Consider the following 17,528-nt stretch of genomic DNA (forward strand, 5'->3'; position numbering starts at 1 on the left):
TTGAAATGTGGTGCCGAAACTTTCGTGCCCTAATGATGCTTATCAACATGGGTTTCACGCACGACTTACAGACTTTGGTAACAGCAATATCTAGAAGTTCTTAGGTAAGCTAGGACCTGCCACAGTTGCTCAGTGGCTACAGTGTTGGGCTGCTGAGCACGAGGTCGCGGGATCGAATCCCAGCCATGGCGGCCGCATTTCGATGGGGGTGAAATGCGAAAACACTCGTGTACTTAGATTTAGGTGCACATTAAATAACCCCAGGTGGTCGAAATTTCCGGAGTCCCCCACTACGGCGTGCCTCATACTCAGATAAAACAGCATATTTTAATTTTTTAGGTAAGCTAGGCGGCGTTTTTGACAGCAGAGCTGTTTAAGCCGGCCATTAGTCTGTCCGTTGTGGACAAAAAATGTGGGCCGATCCTGGCGGTAGTACAAAAAGGGTCCAAGCACAATGGAAGATACCCCTGCGAACTAGTGAAGCTGAGCCTGGATAAGTCTACATAAACATGGTTGGGACTACTTAAGCTTAGTCAATCATCGATAGCCAATCAATAGCTGATCGATAATCGATCAATAATCAATAAATTCCGGGAAATGCTGGGGATGACTTAGTAGTGCTTAGCCTATCCCAAATACGTGGCCAATACCTTGCGATAGCCAATCTATAGCCAATCAATAGCTAATCGATCAATAATAAATAAATTCCGAAAAATGCTGAGGATGACTTGGTAGTGCTTAGCCTAGCCTAAATAGGTGGCCAATACCTTGCGATAGCCAATCGACAGCCAATCAATAGCTAATCGATAATCAATGAATAATCAGTAAAGTCAGGAAATGCTGGGGATGACTTGGTAGTGCTTAGCCTAGCCCAATACCTGGCGAATACCTTGCAAAAGCCAATCAATAGCTAATCGATAATCGATCAATAATCAACAAATTCCGGGAAATGCTGGGGACGACTTGGTAGTGCTTAGCGCTAACTAGCCCAAAAGCCAGGACTAGCTAGGTGCCTATCAGCTCCGCTGTCTCTTAACCATTGCACTGGAGGCACAAGCTACGCTAATTTTTCTATTTGCATTCAAGCGAATGTTACGCATGCTACTTCGAAAACTCCGACTGCTTGGCGTGAGGCGAGCGTCCCATCTTTTGCGCCGCTCTCCTTTATGAGCAGCTGCGATATACTTTCATCAATGATTCGTACTGTGGATTAAGCCGTTTAAGACAGTATCATCGCAGTCGCTGCTAGCGATGGCAGAGACCTGTTGCTCATGTTACAGTGGCACAGTTGAGCTCCCGGGAACTTCAGGCTGGCAGATGAAAATCAAAAAAAGAAAGCCATGTGCTTAAGTCTTATAACACTCTATTTATTTATTTACAATAACCTCAGCGCCCCAGGGCATTACAGAGGGGAGTTGGTATTGATTACAAAAAATTTGAACATAAACAGCAGTAAATATACATATTATTCTAAATATTAAAGAGGCTGACAAATAAAAAGAAAGTTAAATTAAAATTAAATTATAGGGTTTTACGTACCAAACCACGATCTGATTATGAGCCACGCCAAAGTGGGGGACTCCGGAATAATTTGTACCACCCGGGGTTCTTTAACGTGCACTCAAATCTAAGTACACGGATGTTTTTGCACTTTGCCCCCATTGAATTGCGGCCGCTATTTGTCCCCGTGTTTGTTCTCACGCTGTGTATTATTGGTACCACCTATTAATCTGCTGGATCCATGTCTCTCGAAGCTTTCACTTTTTAGGAAACATATAATCCGAAGCCTTTGTCCTTTGTGTGGTTGTTGTAGCACCCAGGAATGTAGTAGGTGAATCCTCCTATCGCACGAAGGCTCTACATGAACCATAAAAATTGCCAAAAATCGTTCGAAAACAGGACGCACAGGCACTCCAAGCGGCTGGAGAGGCCGGATGACTACAATTACCAGCATGCACTGCGGCAGCGGTGGCATCGTGAAACTGGCCGGTGGGATCGGTCTATTACTTCTGTCCTGCCCTAGCTGATTCCAGCTTGTGCCTGCAAATTTCCTTCCTTCATCACCCCACCTAGTTTTCTGCTGTCCTCGACTGCACTTCCCTTCTCTTGGCATCCATTCTGTAACTCAAGCGGTCCACCGGTTATCTATCCTAAGCATTACATGGCCTGCCCAGCTCCATCTTTTCTGCCTAATGTCAACTAGAATATTGGTTATTCCCGTTTGTTTTCTGATCCACACAGCTCTCTTCCTTTCTCTTAACGTTAGGCCTAACATTTTTCGTTCCATCGCTCTTTGTGTGATCCTTAATTTTTGGTTAGGAAATTTTCAAAGAAAAAATAAAACACTTAAAGGCTTAAAGCATCCTTCCCTTTCTCACAATCTCTTCCACTAGCACAAAAAAATAGAAGTGCTCATATTTGAAATTAGACATACCCAATATGATAAATACATTTAAAAACCAATTTTTCGGGCAGGCCCAGTAATATGGATGCCTTTGCAGTGCTGCCACATACCCTACAGAGCCAATGAATAAGGACATCTGAAATTTTGAATGCTGAAACTCCTTGCAGTCCGATTTTTCTTACTTTTTAAACCTTGACCACAGGTTCAAAATGGCCTTAGTCGAAGCCACCGCCGCAATCAGTTTGATATCTCAGCCTCAAACCAGCGCTCTCACATGCCGATCCACTGGAAGCCGTAGCCTGCCACAGCCATTTGTGTTTGGCCACATGGTATTTGGTGCGTGATCGTTTTTTACTGTCATGAGCTATGTAACACTAGGCCCCGCTGCTTTGACATTCATTACCAAGCTTCCGGCTGGTTGGTGCTGTGTTTTTCATTGAATAGATTCGCCGCTGCAAACAATGGCACTGACTCTGCCTTTGTCATACTTGCTAATGGCTTGAAATCACAGAGCACTGCTGTACATTGATGATATAAAAGAAAGCCGCCATTATCAAACAAGTTCAGAGTGGCTGGTCACAAGTCAACGTAAGCAAGACGTTGGACATTTCTAAGGAGAGGATTTCAGATTTCCTCAAAAAATAAAGTAAAGATCTTAGAAGCAGCTGGAAAATCCACCAGGGCTCAAAAAAAGAACAGGAGTCAGGGTGTTCATGCAAAGCTTGAGGAACCTCTTCTTGTTCACAAACGGAGGCAAGAACTCTGACTCCAACAGACCGCACAGGGTAGACACATACTTCACAGTGGGAGCTTTCAACCATCACCCACACCTGTACCAGCCACACTGTCACTTCCACCGCAAACTAGGTCACTGCTGAAGATCGCACCACTCCGCAGACACATGCACCCCGTGATTAATAAGGCTAGGCGGACACGGCGAGTAGCATACTTCAAAAGATACATAGGACGCAACCCACACGGCACATATTACTATACAGATGCTAGTGTTCAAGACAGGCACTGCTATAGCAGTGGTAGATCACACACTTCGGACGATACACAGTGAATTAGTATTTCAAACGCTGATACGACCACAGCAGAACTACAAGTGGTAGTAGCAGCGATACAACATCTCCCAGTAACACTCATCACTACACCCATCATATTTACTGATTCAATGTCAGCATGTAGAAAACTCATACATGACGACTTACCTAAACATATCACACAACAGTTACAAGAATGTCTTCATCGGCAGGTAGAGATTGTCTGGATTCCTGGTCATGAGGGGATGTTGGGGAATGAACAAGCTAATCTGCTTGCCTGCGATATGATACTCCAGGCTCCCAACATCCCCCGACCAAATCTATTCGTCTCACCAATGCCTCCACCACAATTGCACCCATTTAGGGACGAGCGCAAGATATACCCTAAGCTATACACCAAGACCTTACAAGGACACAGGGCACACTCATCCGACAAGCCCAGATGAACACCCTGCTCACTCCAGCAAGGAAACACCTCCTCTGAAGACCTCCCTCGCTGTAGCCACTGTGGTGCCTATCCTCCCAACACAGCACATATCCTATGGCAATGCCATCCAAAACTACCCTCCTTACCCAAACCTTCATCCCTCCCACCTACCCTTTCCTCCGAGTGGCTGACCACCGCAACCACCCTTCCCGACCAACGATTCCTTGAGGACATCATCGGCCTAGCGCTAAAGCACGCCGCAAGCGACGCCCTGGACTGAGGGCATCGATGCATTTTTTTATCGCAGAATAAAGTGATTTCTCTCTCTCTCTTCTTGTGCGGTTAAATGCCATGATCGCAAAGCAGGTGCTGCTTTCCAGTTGCATCATGAAACAAATAGCAAAAGCTCTCGTGCTTCAAATGAACATCGAGGACTTTAAAGTTAAATGATGGGTGGTTGAGAAATTTGAAAAAACTAGAATGACCACGGGTAGAAGAATATGTGCGGCGAAAGCAGCGCCATTAATGATTTAGCTGCTATGCAGTATCGCAAAGGAAAGCTGCAGCCTTTGCTGCAGCAGTTTGGGCCCGAGAACATTTTCAACTGTAACAAGAGTGGTTTGTTTAACAAAGCGCATTCAGAGAAAATGCTTGCCTTTCCTGATGACCCCTGCTATTGTGGCAAACACAGCAAAAAGTAGCTGACCGTGCTTGTCAGAGGCAACATATCAGGCAGAGAAAAACTTCCAATGCTTGTCATACGAAAATCGTAGAATCCAAGGTGTTTTAAGAGGGAAAATGTGAACAAGGCTTGGCTAATGCAGCAGTTATTCAAAGAGGACGTCTGCAGGTTGGGACAGAAAGTGTGAACAGCAAAATCTAAAAGTTCTCCTGTTTGTGGAAAACTGCACTGCACATGAACACATCAAGAATCTAAAGGTTGTACGAATGGAATTCCTGCTGCCGAGCATGACAGCAACCCTCAAGCCAAAGAACCAAGGCATGATATCTGCACACGGAAGCTTCTGTACAGGTCATATGCGCTCATCCGCATGGTACTGTGCTCGAACAGTCGCAAAAGTTACAATGTTGATTTCTGATTTGCTGTCAGCATGGTTTTGGGGGCTCCACGTGGAAGGCCGTGACACAAGACACGCTTCGCAACTGTTTTTGCCACACAGGCTTTACACTCTATACTGAGACGGCGATCTCATCCGAAGGTCACGACAGTTTGCCCGATCAGTCCTCTACCATGGACGTCATGATCGGCGACCTGTGCACTTCTGGTGTTTCGATTCCTACTGAGATAACATTTGAACGATTCACCGATGATACTGACAAATTTTGATCTCTGCGTGGAATGATCTGATGATGAAGGGCAAATTTGGATGACTGCGACACTGCCAGTGCCTGAGCTGCCGACGAGCTCTGAATTGACGCAAGCAGTGATGATATGATCAGTGTACTGTGATGACATGGCTCTAGCTAAAATTCAAGTAGACATTACTGCATGCGAACAAAGCACCATAAAAAAGCACATGCATAGATTAATTTTTCATGCCACTAGGCAGTAAAAGGCAGTGCTCTAACTGCCATTCAAACCCCAGTGGAAGATAGCGCCAGCTACTTTGACAGCACACCAGCTGTCGGCATATCTTTCTCCTTTTCTGTTCTTTTCTTAAATATCAACTGCTATTTTCAGCAGAGGTCTGCAACTCCGCCTATCAAAAATACAGTTGAACCCTTTTATATAACGAACTTGATAGTTCTGCGAAAAGTAGGTAGTCATTATATGAGTATACATGGACTCGCCCTTAAAAACACTCAAACATTAACCGCACTGAAACTGGCATCAGCAGCTACAGCTGAGCAGCACTTTGGTGCAAAAACCAGATTTTCAGCATAGTTTTGTTCCCATGCGTTCCCGCACCTGGCTGCTAATTTCTGTTAGAAACTTTCATCTAAAGAATGAAATACAAATATGGCGTCGTATACCTGTTTTGAAACAGTGCCCAATTCCGATCACCTGTAATTTCGTAACAGCAAGTGCAGCCGGCATTTTTTATTCGGGAGGTCGTGATATATTTTACTGCCAGTGGGACATGACAATATTCTGCATAAGAGAGCGAGGCATTCTAGTTGGCTGGAAGCGTAAACTTCAAAAACTACTGCACGTGAGCCACACAAGAGCTGTAAAATGACGCTATCCATGTCGCTTCAGGTGAAAAAAAAATCCGATGTTCAAACGGTATAATGTTACCACTAACCGTTATCAGCAATCAGCAACACGTAAGGACATTGATGGTCATTGCAAATCGGTGAAATACGCGTAACTATGAGTGCCGCCATCGTATCCCACACCCCGTGCCATGTTTTTTTATGCTTTATGCCCTCCTCCTCCCAGAGGTGTGCCTAAGAGCGAGTGACCTTCTTCGCAGCTTCCGAAATCCACACGTGGTAGTCGCTTGCTCTTCTCGAGCTAGAAAGTTGTACCATTGTAGCAGTTTGACTGGAGCAGAGCGCGCACTGCTGTGCACCGTTTCATCGGGCTTCTGCGCTTTGGTAGTTCGCAAATGTCTTTTTTTTTTCGTGACCGGGTTCAAAGTGTTCGCTGTAACAGTACGGTGATTTAAAAAAGAATGTTTGTTATATCTGGAAGGAGTTCCAATAGGCAGGGTCGGAAAATCGTAAATGCAGTGAAATGTGGTCGTTATAACCGATCGATCATTGTATCTGGGATCGTTATAAGTGGGTTTGACTGTACCTGTAAAATAGTGCGTTTTCCGAGTGCATTCATTTTTTCAGACTGTCCTATTTTACGGATGTAGACTGTCACCATTTCTAGCAAAATTCTGGTAGTATGTGTTGGACGCTCATCCAGAGCCACAGCACAGTCTTTGAGAGGCTGGTTGAGTATGGCATTCAAACAACAAGACATGTGCGACAAATGGCATATGGGTTGCCAAGATTGATTTGAGCTGGATCCTCAAAACAACAAAACCTATGATCAACATCGATCGCCAGAGTGCACATCAAATCTGAGCAATGGCTGCTTCATGATATATCCCAACTCGTCTAGTATTCGCAATACTTTTCGGCGTGTTGCCCCTAATTGACCACCCCTGTTGCAATGTTCTTGTTATCATACAAACTATTTCCCCGAGTAATGGGCACGCAAACGGCAGTACATTAATATAGCGAAATATTAGATATAAAGAAATAAATCTGAAATCTTGCCCTACATTCTTGTTTTGGTGCGTGGCTTAGAGCGCGAAAAAAAATACAGAGTAAGGCCAGTGAAAGCCCCTCCCTTCACTGTGCTCCACTCTCCCTGCCCTGTCCTTTTTTCACATTCTAAACCATACGCCAAAACAAGAATGCACAGCCTACCTAAGCACCCAAGAAGTTCTTTTGGTAAATCTAAAATGTTTCTCAGTGATATCAGCATGTAACAAATGCGTGCCTATAACAAAGATTAGATAAATAAAAATATTTTTGTGTTGGATGAGACTGTGTTATAACAAGGTTCAACTGTTCACAGTGAAAGATACTGATGAAAGAGGGCATGTAGCATCAAGCTAGGCAAAAGATGGTTTGGGTTTTCACCATAAACTTTTTGAACACCTGAGCTAACGTAACGGCACAGCAACCAGCTGATATCAAGCACTGATATCAAGGAACACTGTTATCTTGCATTAACTGGATAAGCGGACTATCTGCACCATGCCTAAGTGCCACCCCCGCCTGGCAGCCCTCGACCAACACAGTGAAGTACTACACACCTCATTGGCGGCTTGCTCATTCAGTAGCTGGCCGGAATAAATACAGATGAAGGTTCCCTGGGGTAAGTCATCGAGGCACCGGATGCCCCAGCCACATTTTTTGGTCTTGAAGACTTGGAGACGGGCGCGCAGGCCATTCTGCACCACCCTGTTGTAGCAGCGGCGTGAGCAGTGACACCACGAGTTGCACTCGTACACGCCTGCAAGGTGTGGCTCCAGCAGCCGTCGGTAGTGGTAGCCCGCATTTGGGTTCCTGCCAGTTTTCAGGGCCTCAGTCGCTGCAATGGTCAGCTGCTGGCAGCTGCACTTCTCTCGGTCCTGCATACAGTGCATTTTGGTATATGTGCATTCTGTCCGAATAGCGCAGCAATGAAATTAAAAGGTATTTTTCCAACTGTGGTCTTCCACCCGTACGAATAGAATTCCTGTAGTGCCACCGTCTTTCTTCCGTATGGGACTGCCATTTTTGTGTTACTGACAAGTTACCTGCTTAATTGGTTGTTAAAAATTTTAATCACTCTTCTGCAGGTGTAGCTCTCTGGCTCACTTAATTAACCATGCAAGTCGTCTTAGCCCTTCCTTGCAAACCGTGGAGCACTTTTCAGAGCTCTGCTTGCAAAGGTCACAATCTTTCGTCCAATATAGCCCTCACACAAATTTTGAGCACATTCAGGGGGCAATGCAAGAAGGCTTGCAGAAAAGTCTACAGAATAGCTGCAAACCTTGCGTTAAACAGCAAAATCAAAGCTTCCCAGCATTTGTACAGGTTTCAAAGACAAAAATTCAAGGACTTTTGAAGCTCCTTTTAAGGAATCTTCAAGAATACTCTGGCATACAACATGACATATTTTTATTGCACTTCTCACTTCTTTGCTAATATATATGGATTACATTCACAATACAGCATAATATACTGGGCCGTAATATACAGCACACACATACTGTGCCCACCCGAAAGTAAAGCGACGGGTGGCACAAAGGGAAGCGAAATGAACAATAGCACAAGGCAGTGAAGAAAGCAGCATCAAATGCAAAGAGCAAACCAGCACTTTTCTTCTCTCTCATTAAATGTGGGGATCTCCAGTTCCGCACGAGTCGTGTAAAGCAAAATGCACATAGTCTCGCACCAGTTTTAAATTTTAGAAGCATCACTGTGCTGTGGCATTTTTCAGGACCATGCTCACCCACCCTGAAACTCGGGGCGCATAATTGGGCTTTTTCGGCATTATCCAAAGAATTCAAGAGTTTACAAGGGGGTATTCCAGGTTGTTGACGGCCTTGAAAATGCAATGTTCAATTTCAATTCAAGGGCTTTCAAGGACCTGTTTGCACCCTGGATTTAAGAGCAGTTGGGTAAATGCCACCAAGTAAGTAAGTACTATTTGGTAATGTTTACCAGGCAATGTCTACCAAAAATTAGCACTCACCTGGCAATCATCTTCACAGTCACAGCCACAAAGGAAATCGCGGTCCAAGTTGAGCTCCACGCCGTTCCCAGGATGTCGCTTAGACGAATATTCAAAAAATGTAGGGTACATATTATCAATGCTATTTACACACGTCACAGGCACCTGCAAGAGTAAAAAAAAACGAGTTTTACTGTGGTTACCCCTTTTCAGTTTATGAATGCATACAAGCAGTCAAATAGCTTCGACAAGTGTCTGCAGCGACGGAATTTAGACTACCACTGGAACAACGCCTAAATTGTACAGCAACGCTGCTTTACAGCACATTTCTTATGGATGCTGTTATCACTTGCAGTGATGCACAGAGTGAATGCCCCTCACTATTAGCAGAAACCGAGTCCAAAACTGACTGCAGGAATTGTGTTGTGTGACAGCACTGCAATGCAGTCTAGTTGCTGCAGAAGTAGCTGGGTTTGAAAATTGAACAATGCATCCTTTTTGCAAATGAATACACTTCCTGCACCATTGAAATGCTACACTATAAATTATCAGCTATAGCCGATGACAAGGGTGATAGAAACGTACCTGCTCCTTGCCATGGGTGATGTCTTTAACAAAGGTCCTCACTGTCTGAGGCACAAATTCACAGAAAACATTGACAAGGCTGTCAAAACAAAAGAGATCCACAGTCAGGAGTGAATTGCAGAGGTTCAAATAGTAAGAAACTTCGGCGATGTCCCTTAACCGCCTCCTGCATGGTGCCACATAGTAAACTTTTCGCTTGCTTTTGTTGCTCTGCTTCACAATCTGCCTGTGACGGACAAAATTAATATATATTATTAGCCATGCCATCAAGACAGAGATGATGGCATAAGTGGCCATCTACAGCCCTAGCTTTTCCTAACCCCTTCAGGGATCCGGACGACCTCAGCTGATCACAAGCAACTGCCACTAGCTGTCATGGGTATTTCACTACTTGCTGAACGGCACTTGACGGAAACAGGCCGTCAAAAGTTGTTTTTCCTGCTTCAACACAGATGGCCATAGCTGTTTTATCGTCAGCATTTTACTGAAAACGGTTTTTCACACTAACTGGCAGCTATACTCCATCTCACAAGTTGTTTGCATCACTGCTGAAGCTACGAGGCGCACACAGGCAATATCCTTGCACAGCGGAATATAGTTCCGGGTGCAACTGTCTGATTAATGACGAGATCAGGGAGTTACGTTTTAGCTTAGTGATTGATATGGTACAGCGATACGTCACATGTTAGGGCCTTTGCACATGCACATCGCATACTACAAATTTAGCAGCCGCTGAAGAGACGGCACGGTGCGAATGAAGACATCTCGATAAGCATTCGGCCTTTTTATTCGCTGAGGAATGCTGCACCTTCCACAGCGCTGCTAACAACTAGAGAGATGGAGTACAGTGACCTAATTGCATCATTGTGCCTACTATGTAAAAAAAAGAAAAGCAACAGGAAGAACATTTGCAAGAAAATCAGAATATGCTGTACGTGATGCGAGAAAGCCCCATGGAGAGTGGCATGTTTTGAGCTATAAAACAGCTGGTCACATAGCATCAGTGAATGAAAACACTTATTCTTGTCGGAGTCTTTTTTTCAGTGCTGACTGCCTGCTCAACCCGCACCACAGAACATCATTTGCCAGTTTTGCAGTTCTTTATAAATTGGGGCATTATAGGCTCCATCGCAAACACTCTCTCGGGCATTCATACAAACCAGAGCACTGATATGTTGCCACTCGGCCCCCCCAAACAAACACTTTGGTGTCACTCTCTTTTTTCTCGGCCAAGGTGGCGAACCTACTAAGCCTGCATATGTGTATATTCACTGTGCCTGAGTGCAATCCCCAGGTAATAACGGAAGGCTCATGTTTTACGTGAGAAATTATGAAAGAAGAAAAAAGGAACTTCCAATATATTCATGCAAATGCGGCAACTCAAGAGCACTCACTCAGATATTAGGGACACTCACCTTTTCCACCCAAGCAAGCACGGAATGGAAAGGGGATTCTGTTCTGAAAAGGCTGCGAGATCATCAACCTTTTTTAGGCATCCTGGTCCACAGTGGTGTGCCAAGTATAAATTTTCATTGCACACAGTATCCTCTAGATGGAACTGAGGCTGGGTGTCAGCCTGAGACAGGAGAATAGAGAAGAAGAAAGAAAGAAGAAAGAAATCTTCATTCACGCATAATGTACTACAAAATGGTTGACAGTATCATCTAGATCCTTAGCCTATGTGGCTAGTTTTGGATCCATACTCTAGAGCCTGACCCTCATAGAATGAATTTCCGGCGTCCAAGCGGCGAGCTTCGTCCGACGGTGGCCACTCGTCGGCCGGCGTCAAAAATCGGGACGCGTGCCACCGACTTGGAGGGGATAGATATTTTCGCCTGCCACCGGAAGCGTTCAGCGCGCGGCGACAAGCCCGACCCCATCAGGAGGCAGCACTTGCGGCCTTTGCATCATGGGATTGAGTTTACGTAAAACGTGGTGGCACCCACTTTGAAGTGAACTTGGTGTTATTTTTGTAGAATTCACTTCGTTCGTAGCAAATGACTGCACAAACGGCTTTTGCTTAGTCTCATACCGCATCGAAGAGACAGTGTTATGGCTAATCTTCAGGAATTTTCGAGATCATTTCTCGTTTCGAACGTGCCTAAGCCTAGCGAGATAAATTTTCTTTGAAATGCGAGCGCCACCTGTCGGTAAAGTTGGGAGATAGGTGCGACGACGGCATATGGCCTCTGAGATGGGAAGATTTCGGAGGCTATTGTAGACAGCTTGTACTGCTTGTCTGTTTCGCTGCAGATCGGCAGACATAGGAAGTAAAAATACAACGCACTCCTGGCTTCCATTGCGCTGCCTCTCGCACTTTCTGGACACACACACACATAGAATTGCTTAGGTGCCCTATGTATGCGAAATTCAAAGCGTAATGGAATAGCGTCCTGCACGTAAACTACGCTATCACGCTATACTAAAACTCTCTTTCTGCAAAGTTCGTTTGCGGAACGGTAACGCTATTTCCCTTAACCCCGCTATTACGCTTACGTTAAACTAAAACTGTCTGACACTACCCACTGTATCTGCATGGGCACAATGTTGGCAGGTCCAAGCTGTTTCTGCGCTTTCTGGAGGTTGCGAATAGCCAAGCGTAAAATGTGGAAGAAATAACTCAAGAAAAGTTTAAAAACACTAACTTATGACGTTATTAAGTGTCGCAACATGCTAAACCTTACTGTGGGTTACATTTAAAAAACAGTGACCTCATGCTTCACGGCTGGCCACATTGATAGCGGCTCGACGGCGTTCACCGCTGGACCGTCGCATGAGGGGCGGTGAGGCGAAAACACGGCGGTGCGTCTCGCTACATTTTTTGACGCGCGAACATTGTCGGGGAATTTCGCTCCATGAGGGTCGGGCTTAAACGTCAGCATAAATGGCAATCCAAACCAAAAAGCAAAAGTAGGTAATCCTATATACGCACTTTGAAGTGATGTTTTAATGATGGAATAGCATTTGAAAGTTTTCTTATTAAGCTGGGTATTTCATTCTATATTTTTGCACCGACAAATGATAGGGAACGTTGACCGTATATATTATGCGCTTTCAGCAAGTTGAATTTATTATGCTCAGCTTGTCTAGTGTCCCTTGTAGGCCTGATTAATATTGATGTGAGATCTGGCTTGTTCGTGGTTAGTATTCTGTGTATTAGTATAGCTGCGTTATAGTCCTGAGCTTGGATGAGTGGCATTATATTTAACTGTGCAAGAAGTTGTGCAGAGGGCACGGCGCGTCCTTAGTGGCCGATGCAATGATTCTCACCGCATGTTTCTTGAATTTTGATTAAAGGATCAATGTACGAGGTCTAGGTGAAACCCCATGATTCTATGCAGTATGTTAAATGGCAGTGAAAAATGCTGAAATAAATGAGCCGTAATGTTTGGGGGTGGAAGTGTTTCCGCGCCTTTAGTATAATATAACAACCTAAAACAATTTTTTTAGTTACTTGTTCAATATGTGGAGCCTAGTGCAGCGACGAGTAGAGAGTTATTCCTAGATATCTATAACTACTAATTTGTTGAATTTGTGTATTTCCGAGGTATAAGTTGCACTTAGTAGGAGTAGTTTTTCGGTTAGAAGCAAATACTACATGCTTGGTCTTTTTGGAGTTTAAAGTAAGTTTGTTAGTTTCAAACCATGCCAAAGTATTCTGCAGCTCACTTTGAGCGATTTCTTCTGCTTCCTGCAGTGACTATCGTGGAATTATTAGAGCTGTATCATCCACGTATAAGACAGAATTAGAAAATCTGAGTGATCTAGGATAATCGTTAATGAAGAGAGAAAAGAGTATTCGACCCAGTACCGACCCTTGCAGAACGCCCGTTTTTACTGTCTTTAATGAAGATTCTTTGCCTCTAACTACTACGTATTGCTTACGATTTGTTAAATAGCTGTGAAAAAAGCCAAGTACTTGTCCTCTAAAACCATAATGTTCTAATTTTCGTAGTAGTATATTGCGATCTACCGAGTCAAATGCTTTTCTAATATCCAAGAACACTCCAAGTGCAAAGTTGTTCTTGTTAAGTGCTTGGTTTATTATTTCTGTTAGTGAGTTTATGGCAGTTGTAACAGAGCAACCGGTTCGAAAACTGTGTTGTGCGTTTGAAAGTATGCGGTATTTTTGAAGATAGCTTGTGACACGCTTTGCGGTCAGTTTTTCGAAGAGCGTGTTAATACATGATAAAATAGTTATTGGATGATAATTCGCTAAGTCATTTGGATTATCTGCTTTGTATATTGCTATCGCTCTCCCGATCTTGAGCTGGTCAGGATATGTACCCGATAGAACGGATTCATCGAACAAGTTTGCAAGCACTGGACCCAAGATGTCAATATTGTTTTTGAGTAAGCTTACAGGTAGATTATTGTGACCCGTGGCCTTATTTGATGGCATAATCTTGATAGTATCTATGATTTCCACTGTTGTTATTTCAGAGAAAACAAATGTGTTTATTTGAGGAGGAGGTAAAAATGAAACAAACTCCGTGTCATGCGTACCCGGTTGCATTGTGTAGTGGTGCCCATATTTACAAAGTAGTCATTAAATGATTCGGCAAGATCTGCTTCAGTAGTGTCTAACATGTTGCTATCAGGAAGTATACTCAACTGTTCTGTTGGCTTTATGACAGAATTCAGTATTCGCCAAATTTCTTGAGAATTTCCTTTTGCTTTTATTATTTATGTATTGTAATTTGCTTTTTTACGCTTATGCATTAATGAAAGAGAGAGATTGCATGCTGTCTTATATCAAGCACAGTAATAATCACTGTCTCTATTTTGTTTCAGTTTATTATGCCAATGTTCTTTTTGTTTGTTTGCTATGAGTATTGCGTCCGTCATCCAAGGGCAGATAGGAATCGAGAAGTACCTGGCTCTGCATGAGCTTGCATTTTGTTTAACACAGCTGGAAAGTAATAGATGAGAGAATTTTTCATATGTTTGGTTGACATCGGCGTGATTAATTTCAGCAAAGTTCAGTTGTTCTAAACGTTTTGTAGTTTTCAGGTAGTCCCACCTTTCTGCCAAGCGAGTTGTTTGAATTTTGATTTTAGAGTCATATAAGGTACATGGATATATATCTAAATGGTCTGTTATGTTTTCAGGAATGACTCCCGAATTCACGCTATTCATATCATAGTTAGAAAGTATATGATCAATTATAGATGACGTGGTTGCTGCGACTCTTATAGGGTTAGTAATGTGGTTATGAAAGCCATTGCATGATATGAGATTTTGATAATCAATATTGCTCTGATCGACAACGTTTATATCAAAATCTCTGCATAAGATCACCTTGTTACTTGTGTTTGCGAAATTTGCTATGGTTCTTTCAAGTTTATCCAAGAATGGCCGAAGTTTTGAGTCTGGTGGCCTGTATATCACGCCAATTACGAGTTTTTATTCAAGTTCTACAAAAAGCATCTCATATTCACCAGTTTTCGTTTCCCTGACATCCAGTTTCTTATATTTTATTTCCGATGACAGGTACAGTGCCACACCACCACTAGATTCGGATACTCTTGGGAGGGACAGAAAGTTGTAATTAGGAATGTTTATAAAGTCGCATTCTTTTAAGCAAGTTTCTGATAGAGCTAAGATATTGTAGGGATATTTAAGCCGTGCCAGTAATGACAATCATGAATCATAATTTTTGTGCAAGCTTCTGATGTTACAATGCAGGATATGAAGCTGGTGTGAACTCAAACTGGCTTGTTTGTGGGGCGAAATACACATAGTGATTGTAACGTCCGATGCCACACATGTAATTCAGTCGCACAATTTTTGCAAGGTCGTCCCTTGTTGCAATGTGAATAGCTCTGTGAATACCAATGTGAATCCTAAGCGCATTCGCTGTGGCATCGTCCTCCTCACCAACCTTGTGGTCACAGGTGGTTGACTTGCACGCTGACACCTTAGCCGAGTCCTTTCCGTCTTTATCACCATCACTTACCTTAGTTTGCATGTCCTCGACATGCTGCTCATCTCTGGTGACTGGAACGAGGTTGTCGTGGGGTATGCAGCCTACTGCGGCAGCAGTGTTCTGCACTGACTGGTTGAGCGCCATGTTGAACAGCGAGAGCCTCATTGAGCCACGGTAGATCCACTCGGTGCAGTTGTCCGCCTCGTATAATATCTCCACCAAATTGGAATCCACCGTAAGCACTTGTGCTCTCCACCAGCTTCCATGCCATTCGGCAAAGATTTTGCGGCCCTTGTACAGCCGGAGCATCGGTATCTCTGGGTACTTCTCGAGGTAGCTACGCACAAAGCCGCGCATGTCACCGTGCATGTCCTCCCACACGTCTCGAGAGGAACCACACATCGCAAATACTTTGTCAGTATCCACGTACTGTGTGTAGCCATCATCAAAAAACACAAGGTACCGGTTCCGGTTTGAAGGTTCCGGCGGCTCTGCAATGAGTCCCGCATACAGTGCCTGCCGAATACGCATAGATTCATCTGAGAAAGAGGCCACAACTCGTGTTCCCACAGGCAGAATGTCAGTGGCTTGCTCGGCGTATGCCATTTCACGTCTGTGGCACCACCTGAAGGTGCGAGCCCTCGATTTTGGTGTACTGAACCGGACCCGATAAATTGGCTCGGAGACAGCGTCGTTGGCATTCTTAACATCTATGATGCATGCCTTGTAAAAGACACCCAGTGGAAAGTTGTGCGTCGCCAGGACCTTAGATGAGGTATCCAGTACCCTGCAAGTAATCAAATGACAAGACCCATTAGCAAGTCTTCAGCTCGTCTTTCGCAAACCACTCTTTACAGTATTGCTCTCTCCAAGGAAGGCACAAACTTGCAATAACTCGCAGCACAAAAAGCCGCACGCATACATTTGCAGATCACGTAGGGTTCAGCCCCACCCGTGCAGTCAAGCAGTAATATCATACTATGGCCTCCTCAGTTGTCACAAGTTTGGTCATCAGCCAACAAAACAAAGCCACTGTTCAAAAGACTCAGAAAAATCACCACTATTGTGTTGTTGCCAATACAGTATTATGTTACCAAATCACCAATATTATGCTGTTATAAGAAGCTGAGATAATCAAAACAGAACGCTGGACATTCTGAAATGATTCTTCTTACGGCTGGTCAGCTGAGTGTGCCTCGCCACCCTCAACATGCATGCATGGGCATAGTCCTCATTTCCTGCATTTTTACAATCCATGCCTGTCACAAGAAAACTGTGAAGTCACTTAGATGACACCACTTTCCCAGATGTCGATCAGTTTGCAGAGCCACATAACATGACGCTACCCTCATTTCAACATGTCACCACTTCTCATATTGCTACATGTGGAAGTGAAGAGTGGCAGCCAATGTTTGCACACTCTAGCAACAACAGGCATCAAACGCTTGTGAAGCTGGCACTGCCACATGGCCCCTTGATTCCCACACACTCCAAAGCAACTGAGCAGGCATAATAAATGATACAGAAGGCTATGGTACAGCACATGCAGGTCATGTCACATAAAGTCTCCATACACACAAATGGAACATCAAGGACATACGTGCGAACAATTGGACCCTCTGGTGGAAGGTTGTGGGATGCTGGCATGTTCCTGCCAACCGGACACACAGGAATTACCTCAGAATTCGTTGGCTAAAATGAAATGTAGAATGAGGGCACATTAGATGATGCTAGATGGTAAAGTCCCACAATACATATGAGAACAAGTTAAAGACACAACCCATTGAGACACTCCATTAAGCTGGATTAGCCTGCCATACCTTGACTATGCTGGCCTACACAATGACCGAAAAGAATTTCAATCCATTGTCAAGTGATAAGAACACCATCCTCACCGAATGAGTTTTCAAAGATGGAGCTGGCCTCCTGGGAGATGTGGCATCTGGCTT

At 44.1% G+C, this 17,528-nt stretch overlaps 1 protein-coding gene across 1 annotated transcript in view; it reads right to left on the reverse strand.

The window, feature by feature from the left end:
• Positions 1–17,226, reverse strand: part of LOC119440663 (histone-lysine N-methyltransferase SETDB1-B) — a 97,882-nt gene extending 80,656 nt beyond the window's left edge. The window contains exons 1-6 of the mRNA XM_037705556.2: positions 17,180–17,226; positions 15,610–16,366; positions 11,066–11,226; positions 9,651–9,876; positions 9,087–9,230; positions 7,660–7,977 (exon numbers count right to left, since the gene is read on the reverse strand). Of these exons, the coding sequence (XP_037561484.2) occupies positions 7,660–7,977; positions 9,087–9,230; positions 9,651–9,876; positions 11,066–11,226; positions 15,610–16,366; positions 17,180–17,226 (1,653 nt within the window). The remainder of the gene's footprint in view (positions 1–7,659; positions 7,978–9,086; positions 9,231–9,650; positions 9,877–11,065; positions 11,227–15,609; positions 16,367–17,179) is intronic.
• Between the last annotated feature and the right edge of the window lie 302 nt (positions 17,227–17,528).

This window comes from Dermacentor silvarum, chromosome 1 (assembly GCF_013339745.2).
Source record: "Dermacentor silvarum isolate Dsil-2018 chromosome 1, BIME_Dsil_1.4, whole genome shotgun sequence".
Taxonomy (NCBI): domain Eukaryota; kingdom Metazoa; phylum Arthropoda; class Arachnida; order Ixodida; family Ixodidae; genus Dermacentor; species Dermacentor silvarum.